At 29.3% G+C, this 16,027-nt stretch overlaps 1 protein-coding gene across 1 annotated transcript in view; it reads right to left on the reverse strand.

Moving 5' to 3' along the window:
- Window positions 1-232: 232 nt before the first annotated feature.
- Window positions 233-16,027, reverse strand: part of LOC100569832 (D-beta-hydroxybutyrate dehydrogenase, mitochondrial) — a 31,836-nt gene continuing 16,041 nt past the window's right edge. Inside the window, exons 3-4 of the mRNA XM_003241160.4 lie at window positions 2,899-3,051; window positions 233-1,280 (exon numbers count right to left, since the gene is read on the reverse strand). Coding sequence (XP_003241208.1) covers window positions 880-1,280; window positions 2,899-3,051 — 554 coding nt within the window. The 3' untranslated portion in view covers window positions 233-879. The remainder of the gene's footprint in view (window positions 1,281-2,898; window positions 3,052-16,027) is intronic.

Raw genomic sequence — 16,027 nt, forward strand, 5'->3', positions numbered from 1 at the left:
ATTTTATGAAAATAATGTTGAATGAATGCTAGGATTTTAAACGAAATTTTTTTGAAAATCAAATTACTTAGTAGATAGTAATCATAATTCATTGGTAGGTACTTACTTTTGACTATCGTATTCGAGCATCATAGTTCTGGTGTGAACTTTCGGGGGACAAATAAATATCTATACATTTCATAATATGAAATAACAGGAACAATGTTGTAATCGTCACATTTAGAAGCATTGATTATATGTTGATATATGACCACTATATTCTTTCAATATTTTTACAACTATTGCTAAAAATAGTATTACCTATGTATTTTTTTTAATAATATGAACTACAGGAGAAAACGGTATCCCGTTTTTGAAACAACATGGCTCTATAATTAATATTGACTTAAAGTATACTTATTAAGATGGTTAAATATGTAAGTATAATAGAAAGTATATCATTTTATTTACCGATTGATTCTTTTAAAAATATACATTAACACATAGGTATATAGGTAGCTGATAAGAATTAAATATGTTTGAATAATTCTTTTCAATTTTTATACAATATCATACTCATTGTATAACAACGATAATTACTATAATATTATGTAAGTACAAGTTTTACGGCACATTGGCAGAGTGATCAATCAAATTAATTTGAACATAGGTATATTTTACAACAATAATACAACACTAAAAGTATTTTAAAACATATTATATAAAACTAAACTGACCATTTAATAATGTTCTTTGGATAACATTTAAATAATATTGTATGTGTAGATATTTAATGCTATGATAATAAAATATAATAATAATGTAACTTTGATTAGTTCCAATTTCATTGTCTGTTAGAATTTGTACACTATTTTGGAACTGCGGAACAAAGGCGTTTAACTAAATATTTTCATATCTGACGTAACGTTCGGACTTCAGAATTTTTTTTGAAAAGCTATTGCAATTGAACATCGACGGTTTTTCAAAAGCGTACACGGGCTTGGGATTGGACTCGAGCAGTGCGTCCAATAGTGTGTGAATGGCATACTCGGGTAGAGTAGTTTTCAGAAAAATGTCATTGAGCGTTTGTTCGTTTGCCCTGCCAGAAGTCCGCACCGGTTCGAACATGTGCTCCGGCAGAATGTGATTTGTGTTTATGATGATTATGTGTACGCCCAAATCCTTCAGGTCTTCTCTTAACGAGGTGCTAGCACCGACCACGGCATGGCGCGCTGAGTCGAAAGCAGTCATCCCTTGCCGGCGAGGATGTCCGTTGGATGTGCCGAAGTTAATAAAACGACCTGAAAAAACGTAATGGTTTAAAACGTTTCGATATTGTATGCATTTGTGAGGTATTTGAAACGTTTGTTGATTAGCTATATAATATTCTACACTAGAGTACGGCCAATCAAGCACGACGTACAGCAAAGTTATTTAATAAAAAATACTTTAGATGTTTTCATAATGAAGGGGTTAAGGGATTCTAAGCGATTGAGTTTTTCACGAATTTAGACCAATAACCTCGAGAAAATAAACATCCTTATAATAGTACAATTCCAGCTTTGAAAAATAATTTAAACTTCTATGTTTGTAAGAAAAACTTGTTCATTGTTTTTGTTTCGTTGGCCTTTCAAAGTGTATGATTTGAGAAATTAAGCAAATTAATTTGCATCCATACTACATAAACCATCTAAATTGCCAAAAATCTATTTGCTACAAAACACAGAGAAAAAGTTCCTCAAATTATTTTTCAAAATTAAAATTGTACTACTAGAAGCATATTTATTTTTTATCAACTTATTGGCATTACCCATTATTGTTGCGTAAGTTTAAAAATATTTTCTGGGCCTTTGATGACTAGCGCATGCGCGTACGTGTGCTATAGGACATAGTCATCACGTCCACTTGCATATCGAACCACACTTACACTAATAATCAATTACTACTTACACAAATATCCAATCTTTTCAACCTGATATCACCTTACCCACCTTCCCTAATGTACTTCCAACTAGTAATTAAGTTTATTTTTATTTTATTATTATTTGTACATCCTATATAATATCACCAATGGCCATTCCAGCCATGGGTTTAAATAAATAAAAAAGAATAAAAAGATCACTGGCAGTGACAGGGAGGTTATAAATTGCCTACACTTTGCCCCTTTAAAATAGCCACTAAGATCCGTCTTTAAAATGAATAGATATGTAGAACAGAAACTTGGTGTACTTTAAAGGAACCTATTTGGATCTATATATTGCACAGAAAATACATCTATCATAATAAGAGAGGACATGTAATACTATTAATATTGGAGTTAAAGAGGTTTTATGGAAACCTAAAATATCCTCTAGTTCGTAGGGAATTAAATGGTAGAATGAATTGGTTATGTGTGGAGAGCCGATGGAAAAATAATTAAATATAAGTACCTATCAATACATTTACAAGAATAGTCTCTTGAGTGATTCTCGAAAAAAAATGGAATGTAAACAGTAATCAAATATTTAGAAAAATTCTAAAAAGATTTATAACTAGAATATATTATTATGGTACAATAAAAGCCCGCTAAAACATTGAAGAAAAATAATGTAACATTAAATATAAGAATATAATGCGTAATATTTACTATTTATAATTAATGATAATGAGTATGAAATATGAATACGTCATATTCATTAAATTGTCAAGCGATTAATATTTATAAAATAATAATTGGTTTTGTAATTTTATTGCACTAATTAGTACATTTAGTACAAAACGCCCCCCACCTCCCCCCACGTGTGTACACCACTGGCATGCCACTAGATATTTTTCTGTGTACAATTTCTTTATGGATGGTGTAAAAAAATAAAAATAAAAATACGTTGCATCGTGTATACCACAAATAAAATAATTTTTGTTTGAATTATATTTGTTTACCTTTTTGGCTCACTAGTAAAGGATAAAATGTTCTGGCTGCCTTGAGTGTTCCAAAAACATTAGTCTTAAATAACGTCTCCCATTGAGCGCTCTCTTGCATTTCGATTCTTCCCTTCAGGCATACGTCTGCGGTATTTATGACAGCCCATAAACCTAAAAACAAAATAAAAACCTGTCAATAAATTGTAAGAAAATAATGAACTTTAATTTATAAACTTCACGCCATAACAGTGTTGTTATAGAATATTATTGTTAACATAATATTTTGTATTATATATGTAAAATTTTAGATTATATCCACTATTCAAGATTAATTCAAATCCATTTAAGTTATAATAGTATTAACATAATATTATTATATTATTTGGTTATAACTTATAATTCATTATATAATATTGTATCCACTACGTGCTTTTTTTTATTACAAATAATAATAATAATTAGGTTTAAAATTATGTGTACGGTGTACCAATCTAATATAATATGTTAAAAGTTTTTAATTCAATTAAATGAGCACCAAAAACAAAAATAATTGTTTTTTAATTTGAAAGAATGTTTAACTATATAAATAATGATATATGTTTAACGTTTCTACTCACATATTGTTCAACGAATTAAGAAATTATAGTTTAGGAATTGGAAAAAAGATGCGTGACGTCATTTAACCAGGCTCGCCGTAATTGCCTATCTTATACATGTAAATGTTACTTGCTCCACACAATAATTTACCTACCTTTAAAGTATATTTTCTAATTTTTGTTGTACGAGTGCAGTGTGTTTTTGGGTACCAAAAACGTTAGTGGAACCAGTATTTTTCTTGAGTGTTTAATTTTTTATGAAATATTTTAAATGTATATCAAAATAAATGGCGTTGTCCCATTGTAACTAGTAACTACAGTGTATGCATGCAACGAACATAATTATCTCTTATAGTATTTTTAAATCAATTATTATATTGAAATTCTGATACTTGTATGGTCTTTAGCACAAACAATCACATATGTCTACATAAATAACAAACACATAATATATCTACATAAATCAAACCATCGAAAAAAAATGTTTAGTTTGTAAATCATTGTGTGATGTGAGCAACTAGTAAGATAGACGATTATGCCGATCTCGGCCAAGTGATGTCACGTCGTTATTCTACACAAAATATCTCAATATCACCTTAAATAATATTTTTTTTTTTTAGATTGAATTTCGACAAAATCGTTTTCAGTAGTTCTGATTACGAATTTTTTTTTTGCGTGCTCTTTTAAAAATCACATAATATTGATATTTTTACTTAATATAGGTAGTTCATATCATATTTAATATTATTCTTAAAATGATTTCTGTGAAAAAACTTGTAGTAGGTTTTTACATTTAAAATAAAATTACAATGATAAATAATTAACCGGCATTAATAATAATTAGAAATGACCATCAAAAAGTATCGATTACAAAAATCATTAGTTGCGGGTGTTAGTAAAAGTAGGAGACTTAAGAATTCAAGGATACGAGCAATTTAATGTAATCTCATAATAAGTTCTATTATTTATTTAATATTGAAAAAAAAAACAATAATTTATTTATGAACATGAATTAATTGATGTAACTATCCATTATACATAATAATTATTATAATTATTTCTCAAAATATCATACAATAGGTATATGGCTGCCTAAAGATAAAATAATTGGTCTCCAAAAGCAAGCTTGAGTAGGAGACAACAGTTTTAAATTAAGTAAATATCTAATATCTACGTATATAAAAAGCGGGTGTCGCTCTGCTGTACAGTAGGTTACAAGTGGGTCGATGTATAATGGATTGTATTAAACTTGAATTCAATGATATAATATCATTGTATGAGAAAAACGATTCTGAGCGGAGACGGTTTGTCAGTCTGGATATTTTATATTGTTATTATTTATTATATCATGTAGGTAAGTTGAATTAACATTATAATATTATAGTTTTTTATTCGTTTCTATGGTGGAAAACAAAGCATTAGAAATTAAAATTTCGTAATTTTTCGGTGGTTTTTCTCATGGCATTAAAAAACTATTGATACAATCGAAAAATGACCTCTATAAAGTACCATCTTGATCCGATATGACTACATATTTAAGACTTTGAGTGCCATGTGTATCAATTTATTTCAACACACAAGACACAAATAACATATTCATTTGTGCTGTACCTACTTATTGATAATGATAGACAAATTTTCTTATGGAAATCAATTATTTTGAAAAAATATATGCATTTTGGAGAAGTTTAATATTCTTGTGACACTATTTTGTTCATTTGTGCAGTGACTATCAAAAGAGATACACGCATACAAAAAGCACTTAGAATGTTTTTTTTTCCTCAAACAACTGTTAAAGCTTATAATATTATTAACGTCTTGGAGAAACATTGAAAAAAATAATTCCCGGTCAGAATGGTCAGTTTTGTTATTTTTAGTCCGGAAAGTGGAAAGTGTATTTCTACTACCAATGATAATAATATGTACCATTGTACCTACAAACAAATTATTGAAACCGTGTTATTATAATTAAGATTTAATTTAAAATCCGTAGAGAATGTCAATCATCGCGGTGTTATACGTGTTTAATAACATATAGATCTAACACAATATCTGTGTTTAATTAGTTTGTATGATTGTTAAGAGGATGTCAGCGTAGTATCTATTTGTTATATCTCTCTGACCCATGTGAGACATAGAAAATTTTACGTTCACAATAATGATTATAACCATATTAGTTTCTCAAATTCGAGTGAAATTACCTCTTATAAAGTTTAAAGTTAAAACATTATCTAGGGCATCTCATAGGCGTTTTATTATATTTTAATTTTAAAGTGAGTTATGAGTTTTTTTAAGATGCACAATACTTACGGTTTTAAAATACTCATAACTCGCTTTAAAATTAAAATATAATAAAACGCCCTAGATAATGTTCTTAACTTTAAATTTTGTAAGAGATCATTTCACTCGAATTTGAGAAATTAATATGGTTATAATTATTATTGTGAACATAAAATTTTCTTTATTTCAAACACTGCAACGATTACTAATGCATACGCGTCTTACAGTATCAATGCATCAAAAATCATAATAATATTATTATTGTACGGTAGGTACGCGTATATAATGAGTTTATCTCATAATATGACTTTTACTATTGTCCTGAACGTATATAATATATTATTATAAAGTATTATTATAATCCTTGCAGTACAGTTGTACAGTTGTATAATATTATATATTATTATGTTGTTATATTATTATGTGTGTGTGTGTACCTAAGGGTCGTCGAGAGTAGAATGTTAATAGCTGTCACAATCACGCGTATACAAGCAATCGGGCGGGATAGTCACCGTTAAAAATACGATAGCCGGCAAGGTTGCCGGGCTTAGAATGATAATAATAATAATTAATATTAATGTATAACTTGTTCACAAGGACTGCTGCAGCGAGGTACGCCTAGTTTGCTTAAATCTATCTCGGGCATACGCATTCCTCCGCGTGACTGACATCATATATACACTATATAGCTGTTCATGGCGTATAATGCTGCAGGATTATATTATATACACACGATAATACACTATATGTATTATGTACTATTATACTAGCATAAGCACCGCCGAAGAGTAGGGTATGGCATCATTATAATAATATATTGCTATGTATACATAGACCGTAGACTGCACAGGCATCTGGCCAACAGAAAATAATCCTTATAAAATAGTACGTAAGTACTTGAGTGTGTGTGTGTGTGTGTGTGTGTGTGACGAGAGAGAAGAAGTAATTTGCTTTTAATGTCTTAACGTAATAACGATATTATACTATAAGTTCCATAGTCCCATATACCAGCCGTCTTGAATTATTCAAGTTCTACGATGGCTTCATAGTTCTAAACGTTGTCCATACACGATACACACAGCTAATAAACATCAGATATTCATATGCAATACGTATGTGTGTGTGTGTGTGTGTGTGTGTGTGTGTGTGTGTGTGTGTGTGTGTGTGTGTGTGTGTGTGTGTGTGTGTGTGTGTGTGTGTGTGAGATGAGGGAGGAGAAGTAATTCTTTTTTAATGTTTTTGCGTAAGCAATATTGCATTATAAGATCCATGTACATTGTACCTACCAGCCGTCTTGAATTAATCAACTTCTACGATGGCTTCATAGCTCGTATACCTACGCTGTACATACACGACACACACAGGTACCTACCTAATAAACATCAGGTATATACGTGCAATGTGCACAATATACTTCACACGTCATATTTTATATTATATATTATTATTTTATGATGTACGGAGATATGTTTTCAAGACTTATATATAATATAATATTATACCTCACGTCGTGACCGCGATGCTTTACAATGACTATTATCGCGATAAAGGTTTAGAAAATTAAGTTACAACTTCCTGTGCAGGGTTCGTTCAACGGTGGCAGTGCGTGGCACGAATCACGCGGTAGACGCCGGTCAGTATACCTAGGTTACCTACCTGGTCGTTTTATTCTCCATCATCTCCAAACAATTACGATTTGACCGTAAAATTATTGTAAGAAACACTGTTGTAACTCCATCTATAGAGCGTTCGACAACAAACGCGCAATAATTACTTCTCATTCAGAAATTGTCAAGACGAGAAAACCTGAAATATTCGCCAAAAGACGTGGACCATTCTATATTTTCGTTCTACGAAAATAATATATATCAACTGTATAAAATGTACGGTGAAATAATACACAGTAGATAAAAAAAAAAAATACTCTGGGCTATCATTGTTCAAAATCCTATTCTCATTTCTCATATTATAATATATATATATATATATTATTGTAATGTTATAAGAACACAAGAAGGAACTATAGAGACTAGCCATAAGAATAAGTCTGACAGTGTATACTATTGGATATTGCAAATAAATACTTATTGCTATTGTTGTATAATAATTTTCGTTATCCTATCCGGACTATTATCATAATAATACCGATTGAAGTGCAATCAATATATATATTATATTATACTTTCCATCTATATACATAAGCGTATGTAACATAATATAATATATATATATATATACCTATATAGGTACCTACTATAGTTAGTATTTATTACCGATGTATAAATAGATTTTAAATACCCCACGAAATCAAAATAATTTGAAAATGAATTAAATTCTGGTTTCTTGAATACAGAACTACTACATGTATATTATAATATAACCAAGGTAAACTGTGTGTCAGTAACATTAGATTTTTTTTAACCTCTATCAGTAGTTTATATAATATATGCGATTGCTAATTAGTACCTATATTATATAGGTAGTTGTGTTCATGAAAAAACTGATTTGAGAGATTGTATACGAATTTAGAATTACGTTGTTCAATAATCAATTTGTTATTATAATATTATATTAATGTGAGTTACCTACTGAGTACTGAATACTGATTGGTGCAGATAGGTCTCAGTGTTTCACAATGTCGTTAAAAAGTGTATAGTATTTATTTCTAATATCATATAAACTGACCGGTCCAATGCTACATTTTTCATGGTGACGTTTTGTTACTGAATTTTAAAAGGAAACTCTATAAAAAATATAATTATTCGGTTGATTAACCTTTCTGAATTTTTAAAATATATTATCTAATTGGTATTTACGATTTACGATTGTTTATATGTTAGGTGCATTTTTTCGGTTCGAAAGTAATTATCAATTCCAGCTAATACGACTTTTTTTAAGGAGTGTTGAATAGGCAATATACATATAAACTATGTCGAGGGTGTGTCTTATCCTATTGTATGAGTAATAATATTGTTATTGTTTGCTTAATCATATTTGTACATTAAAAGATCACCAAAATATCTTGGGAGAGAAAAAAATAGTCGTTTAAACCGTATATATTATTATCTAGGTAGGTAGGTGCCCATTATAGGTAGGTAGGTACCCATTATAATAGGTACAATACGTCTACACGAGATTTATAAGACATTAAAGACAACTATAATGTGCAGGTTAAATGCAAATAATCAAATTTAAAAATCGCTTTCCTAGTCAGTGCTCTATATCACTAATTTATAACGTATAGGCGTATAGCTGTTTATTTTTTCACTATTTCTACGTGTTAAATGTACCGTAATTTGAATAACAATAATAGCTACCTATAGTTTATCCAAATAAACGTAAAAAATATTGCATGGGCACGCATCCATATAATATGGTTTATGGAAACAGACGAGTAAACATGTATTGTAGTATTCCTATATGTATATTATAGCGGTTAGACAGAAACAAGATTATGGTCTTGTGAAAAACTAATCGATTTTTGGATTAAAACAAAAAAAAATAAAATAAAAAACAGTTAGATCAATTACAGAGACCGCTGTAAACAGCGTGTTATTATTATTGACACGCAGAATATTATATACTACCTATGTAGGAAGTAATCGCACAGGTCTAGACGATTATTATGTGCCTACCTATTTATGTATAGGTACCTATACCGATTGATTTGATACACTTTGCTTGGCCGGTCAACCGAATTCGATTAATCAGCCAATGCCTATAATAGTTATTATACTTATTAGTGCTCTCAAACGACCGCGACAAAGCGTTCGTTTAAATACTATAATATAGACAAACGGAATATTTATACACGAGATTCGGAGATATTGTGACTAAGAAAAAAAATATGCGCGTTAACTGCATACACCGTGTTATTTTGTCTATTGTTGTACCTAGGTTTACCTAATTATTGTTAAATTCATCGGCCGTAAACAATTATTTATTGTCTTTTTTTTTTCGGATAGCATAATATAATTACCACATGGTAGACGCCGCGTTGTAGTATGGTACCTATATGTATAGGTGTATTATAATAATATATTAAACGCACTCGTGTTGTCAATATGTTGCTGTTTTTATTATTATCATTATATCGTATACCTGGGTACCGATAGGGCTTATAATAATTAATATAATATAGGAACGTGTGCTTGTGTGCATACTGCATGATAGGTACTGCTGCAGCATTTACAACAATCATCTGCCGTGTGCCGTGTATAATCGCACACGACCGATCTCTCACAACACACATACACACAATCATTAATCTTATGTGATAATACAAGCGCGCGGTGTGCAAGCTCGATCGAAACGCAATATGCACACAACAAACAAACATGTTTTTTTTTTTTGTATTACCTTCCAAAGAGAACGCACGGAGGGAATAATAAGTATTATACTAATTAGTAATTATCGTAACAAATAGAGCACAGCGTAACATTATTTTTTTTCCCCTATTCTATTCTGTAATTATAATTTATTTCAATAATCTTGTATACATCATAATATACCTACGGTCGTGGACGTATCAGAAATTAATATTTTATTATACTCGTACAGTGTGTACCTACAGATATAAAGATATACAAACTCACATATATATATATATAATATAGTATATGAATGAATACCTACGATCATTGTTGTATTACTTCTTCCAACCGGGCCGGTCACCGCGATGTGAATGACCGAGTAGCCTAACAGTACCCAACATACCAGCACATGGCGCGGCGGTTGTCAAAGAGAAAGTATAATATATATTATTGCATTTCGATCGTGTAATTTTTTTTTCCGTGTCACTTTGCTATTTAGATATTTTCTGTCATAATCCATATACGCGTACGATATATGTTTATAGTATATATGTATGTATATTGTGTGTGCGTGTGTGTGTGTGTGTGTGTGTGTGTGCGCGAGCGGGTATTATTTAGAAAAAAAAATTTAGAAGTTAATGTGTCAAACTGTGACAAATGACATCGACTGTTAAAAGTATAACAATATTATATCTAGTACTGCACAAAATAGCCTGACGAATAATATGCGAGACGAAAAAGATGAAAATCGGGAACATTTCAGCAATTCGTTGCAATATATTATGTACCTAGGTGTTATGGTGGGAGTAGGGCGGAGATGTCTCTTTTATTATTTTGTTTTTCCACTTCTGCGCAAACTCACATACCTACTTACATATTATAATATCATAATTAAATAGTAAAATATTATTATGGTTAATTATTATTGTTTATCGGTAGAAAAAAAATTATTTCCCAACAATTTTCCAAGCTAACCCCAGGGCACGTATTGTGCCCTACATATAGTATAATACAAACATATCGCATATTTGCCCGTTAGCCAAACGCACTAGATTCCTAGTCATATAGTCATATTATAAACCAGTTGCTTCTGCTAAGAGCAAAACGAACTCGTTTATATTACATAGATATAAACGTTTACTCAATAGTATAATTAAATTTTAATGCTCAAGAACGTCAATATAGGTTAATGCACACAGGTAAGTAGCGTTAAAGATCCCCACTTGAAATTACTTCCTTTGATCATTTAGACCTGTGATATATTATGGGTACCTACACACATTATACTATGCATACCACAAACCTACGTATATTATAATTTGTAAACAGTACGTATTAAGTTAAACTGGAAATGAGTAAATTGTGTACAGATTTAGATATTTTTCAAGGATAATATTTTAAAAATCAAATTCAAATTTTTTGAGTGAGATATAGAGATATTAGATAGGTATATAGATATTTATATGTGTAAACAAAACCAATCAAATATAATATTTTAATTACATATTGATTGTATTTGTTTTTTTTTTTGGAACAGTTGGTTAGCAATAGTACCTCCCTAGAGTCACGAGTCGATTTCAAATGACAAACTACCTACTATAAAAATAGATATTATTATAATCATTAACGTACAATACGGACTAAAGAGTTAGATATTATTTTCAGTCGTTGTTAACATAATTTTGATTTTAAAATATTTAAATAAAAATATTCTACAAAAATCATTTTTTAAACCCTAATGGTAGACCATGCATAATTTCCAGTAGGAATGATATTACACGTGCGTGAAGTTGGCACCCCGACTTTGTCGTATCGTCCCCGGGCGATTGTAAGCTCCGCCAGTATTAATTAGGCCTTCCTTATATAAAACTAAATGATATTTCTCTAATAAGTAAACTCAAAAATTCAAAATGAAAATGAAATTATTGTGTTAGAAAAAGCAATAATACTAAATAGTTATAATAGTTGATTTATATTTGACTTAATGGTTTGAATACCTATTAATTGTATCTCATAATTTTAGTTTACAGTTCAAAATATTATAAGTACCTATCATAACATATTATGTAATAATAATAAAATATACCTACATATTATTTTTTGATTATTTGTTATCACAATTGTCTATCATTATTTTTTAACATCATACTGGCCATTGCAATTTGTATGATTTGTTCGAACATTTATTATTTTTATTTTTAAGTTTTTTATATACTTTGGTATACATATACTTAATTAATAAGGATAATAATTTCTATAAAATTGTGATTTTTTGTTTAATAATAATCTGCTTATTATATTAATTGTATAGTGTATACTGTTACTTCATTTTTTTTCACTGGCGGAGTTTGAATGAACTTAATTTTACCCGATTTTTGTCACTGGCGGAGTTTACACTAAAAAAAGGTTCTTGTGGCGGAGTTTACATGCGTCCATCGTCCCCAAACTAGTACCATATTTTTGCAAATTAATTGCAACAATTTGTAACACCAAAATAAAATTTGCAACATAGTTTTACAACCCCCACAATGAAACATGTTTTGGGGTGCCAAGTTTACGTTATCATATTTTACACATTACACTTGCATTTAATAATGCACATAGTGTTCACAGATTGTGTAAACTTTATGAGTTTAACATTTGTTAATACTGTTGATTTCGAATAATCAGAACGAATCGTGTGTCATATTAATATATTATGATATTTTACTTTTGTGTATGCTCATCAAAACAATAATTTATTGCATTATACTCATTTTGAATAATTTATGCCTTATGAGTAAAATTACTCTATCAGAACGGTATTCAATGGAAATTTGCCAATAAAGTATGGTTTAATTATTAATTGTAGTCTACTAATTTATTCCACCATATGCCATGTCCATGTGTTGAATTTAATTTTAACATTCTATTTTTAAATAATTTTTACACGAGTTGAACTACTAAGATTTTTTGTGTGTGAAATAATTGTAAAATTTAAGTATGTGTGTCTGCATCAATGGAAAGTTAGTGTCCAGTAACAACAAACAAAAATGTAATGAGACGAGCACTGTCGCTCTGTGACTCGTATGATTATGTACTTAAGTGATTTATTATTATTTTATTTATCTAAGATAATTTCTTTTATGATATATAAACTACGTTAAAGTAAATTTTTAAGTCATTACAATATTATACATTAAGACGTCATCATAAATATTTTGTCAAAATTATTATTATATTTGTCATAATTTGAACGAAAATTATATTCAATCATTGGGATGATTTTTATCCAGGTAAATCAGTATAAACAAAATATATTATATACTTATCCCGTCTTATTACGTTCTAGAACGTAACATATCAATATTTAATACCAGAAAATAACATAATATGTACCTTTTATATTTAACAATAAGATTGTGTGTTTGATATATCATTGAATTTGATATTATAACATATACAGATTAGATATACCTATTTTTTTTTTTTCGTATAATATCTGAAATTTTGATAAGTGATAAATTCCACAACTAATTCATATAGCAGGTGCCTATAAATTATTTGTATTGTTAAAAAATAAATAAAATTTCGATGGTTGTAAATGTATACGTTTTTATTTGTCATACAAATTTAACATGACCAATATAATATATATTATGTCTGCTGGTAAATAAATATACTATATCTGTATCAATACAACATATTCAGTGTTTGGAAGGAACGAGTTCCAAAAGGAACGGATTCCTGGAACGAATTCCTTTTTAAGGAACGGCACGATGAACGAATTCCTTTTTATAAAAAAAAGAACGAGAAAATGAACTAGTTCTTTTTTTCAAGGAAAAATAACAAAATTGTTCGTTCCTTTCTAGTTCCAATAATTTATACAGATAAATATATCTGTTAATTTAATTTATATCTTAATTTCAATTAAGATATATTTTTTTTTAAAGTGTTTAATGTATTTCGCTAATTAGTGATCGTTATCGACTATCGACGTTATACAATCGATATAATATGTTGGCCAACAATTTAGTTTTAAAGAAAACCTCAAAATATAATTATAAAATATGAACGTACTTGTATATTATATTAGAATTAAAAACTAAAAAAGTATGCATATGAAAAAAAAAAACATTAATGATTAAGTAAGAATTTTTATTTTATTTGGAACTAAAAAAGGAACTCGTTCATTTTCCAAGGGAACGACAAAGGAACGAATTCTTTTTTTAAGGAACTTGCCAAACACTGAACATATTATACGCATAGGCATACCTTTATTTGATAATAAATGATTTACAAGCAATCATTACATTTATACACCATATCAGTAACCGTAGTTTTCACAATTTTCCAATACTTAATTTATTTTAAGATTATTATAGAATACCTACATCGTGATGTGATCTCAGTTTATGTTATGTTTGTTAAATGTGTACGGGGTTGATTAAAATATCTTAACTCTATTTTAAAATCAAAGAAATGTAGTATTATTTTTATATCTACTTGTGCCTACATTAATGTCAACAGACATATTATTATTATTAGAATACAAGCAAAATATTTTGGGTATAGAGCATGCTACTGTACTCTGTCCAGCGAGAGAACGCGCAGATTCTGCGCATCCCCTTTCGCGTCACCCTGCCAATGAACCCGGTTCCCTAATGGCATAGTGTCGCATGGGGATGCGCAGAAAACTTTGTTCATCCCGCGGCTCGTTAGGTTAGGTTAGGTAAGGTAGGGCAGACTATAGATATATTTTGTTAGAAATCAAATCCCAATATTTTTGTTTTATTGTTAATTTGCTTTTCTATAGCTATAAACAAAGCGTTACGAAATCGGCTTCGCAAAAATCGTTTAGCTGTACCTGGCTCAAAAACACAATAGCATGTATGTTAAATGTAAATATTATAACATATTGCACGAGACTTGATTTTTTATTTTACACATCGCTTATTAACACTACCTACCTACTGCATTATTTTATTATAAAAACTCAATTGTATACATAATATATAAGCAATTTAAATTTAAAACTGATGAATTTTATTGGACATGTTTTTGGTTATTACCACTAATACTCCTTAAACAACGTTCGTCTCACAATCGATTACGCCGCCTACGTAGAGAATGTGCGCGTGAATATAATTTTCACCTCTATATAAATATAATACAATATTAAAATCGAGAAAGTCTGTGTTGATTCATATGGCAAAATTATTTTAACTGTCGTTGATCTCCGTGAGAGATTACATATTTTTATTATTAAACTGCTTAACTGCTGAAATTTTTCTTGTTATTCTTCGACTTTCATGTCAAATATTTATATTTACATTTTAAATTATCGCACGTTTTACCGTGATATTATTGTTTTCGATAAATATTTATTCAGAGAAAAATTAAAACAACGACAATCAAATGTTTACGGCGTGGTAGTTATTATTAAATACCTAGCAAGTCCAATGCTACTACGTATTATTTTAAATATTATTTTTTACTCATGACAAATCATTCAATGTACCTTTTTATGTAGGCACCTACACGTGAAAATAATATGCTCTTCGATTTTGTATACATAATTATAATCCATACTTATAGCCTATAGGTATAGAATTGTATTTTTAATACGAACAAAAACACTACGATTTCAATACAAAAATATCTCTTTCAAAAAAACGATTGTTCCCATTAAATAGTTAAAAATTTTATTATACCTATTGGTGCATAGTATTCATTGCGTATAAGATTATACTGATTTTTACATATTCTACTGTTTATGTTGTTAAATACTAACTGATCCCGTGCACTTCGTTGCTCGTTAAATGTACCAACTCTATATGACTCAAACTTTGTCCATTTTTAAATAAGCCTGTCTTTCTCCCAGAGATCTAATCTACACACAAACATTCATTTTCATATATATTAAAATATAAAATACAGTACGGTGGTTATTATTATGTTTATACTTTAAAATTTTAT

This window comes from Acyrthosiphon pisum, chromosome A1 (assembly GCF_005508785.2).
Source record: "Acyrthosiphon pisum isolate AL4f chromosome A1, pea_aphid_22Mar2018_4r6ur, whole genome shotgun sequence".
Classification (NCBI taxonomy): Eukaryota; Metazoa; Arthropoda; class Insecta; order Hemiptera; family Aphididae; genus Acyrthosiphon; species Acyrthosiphon pisum.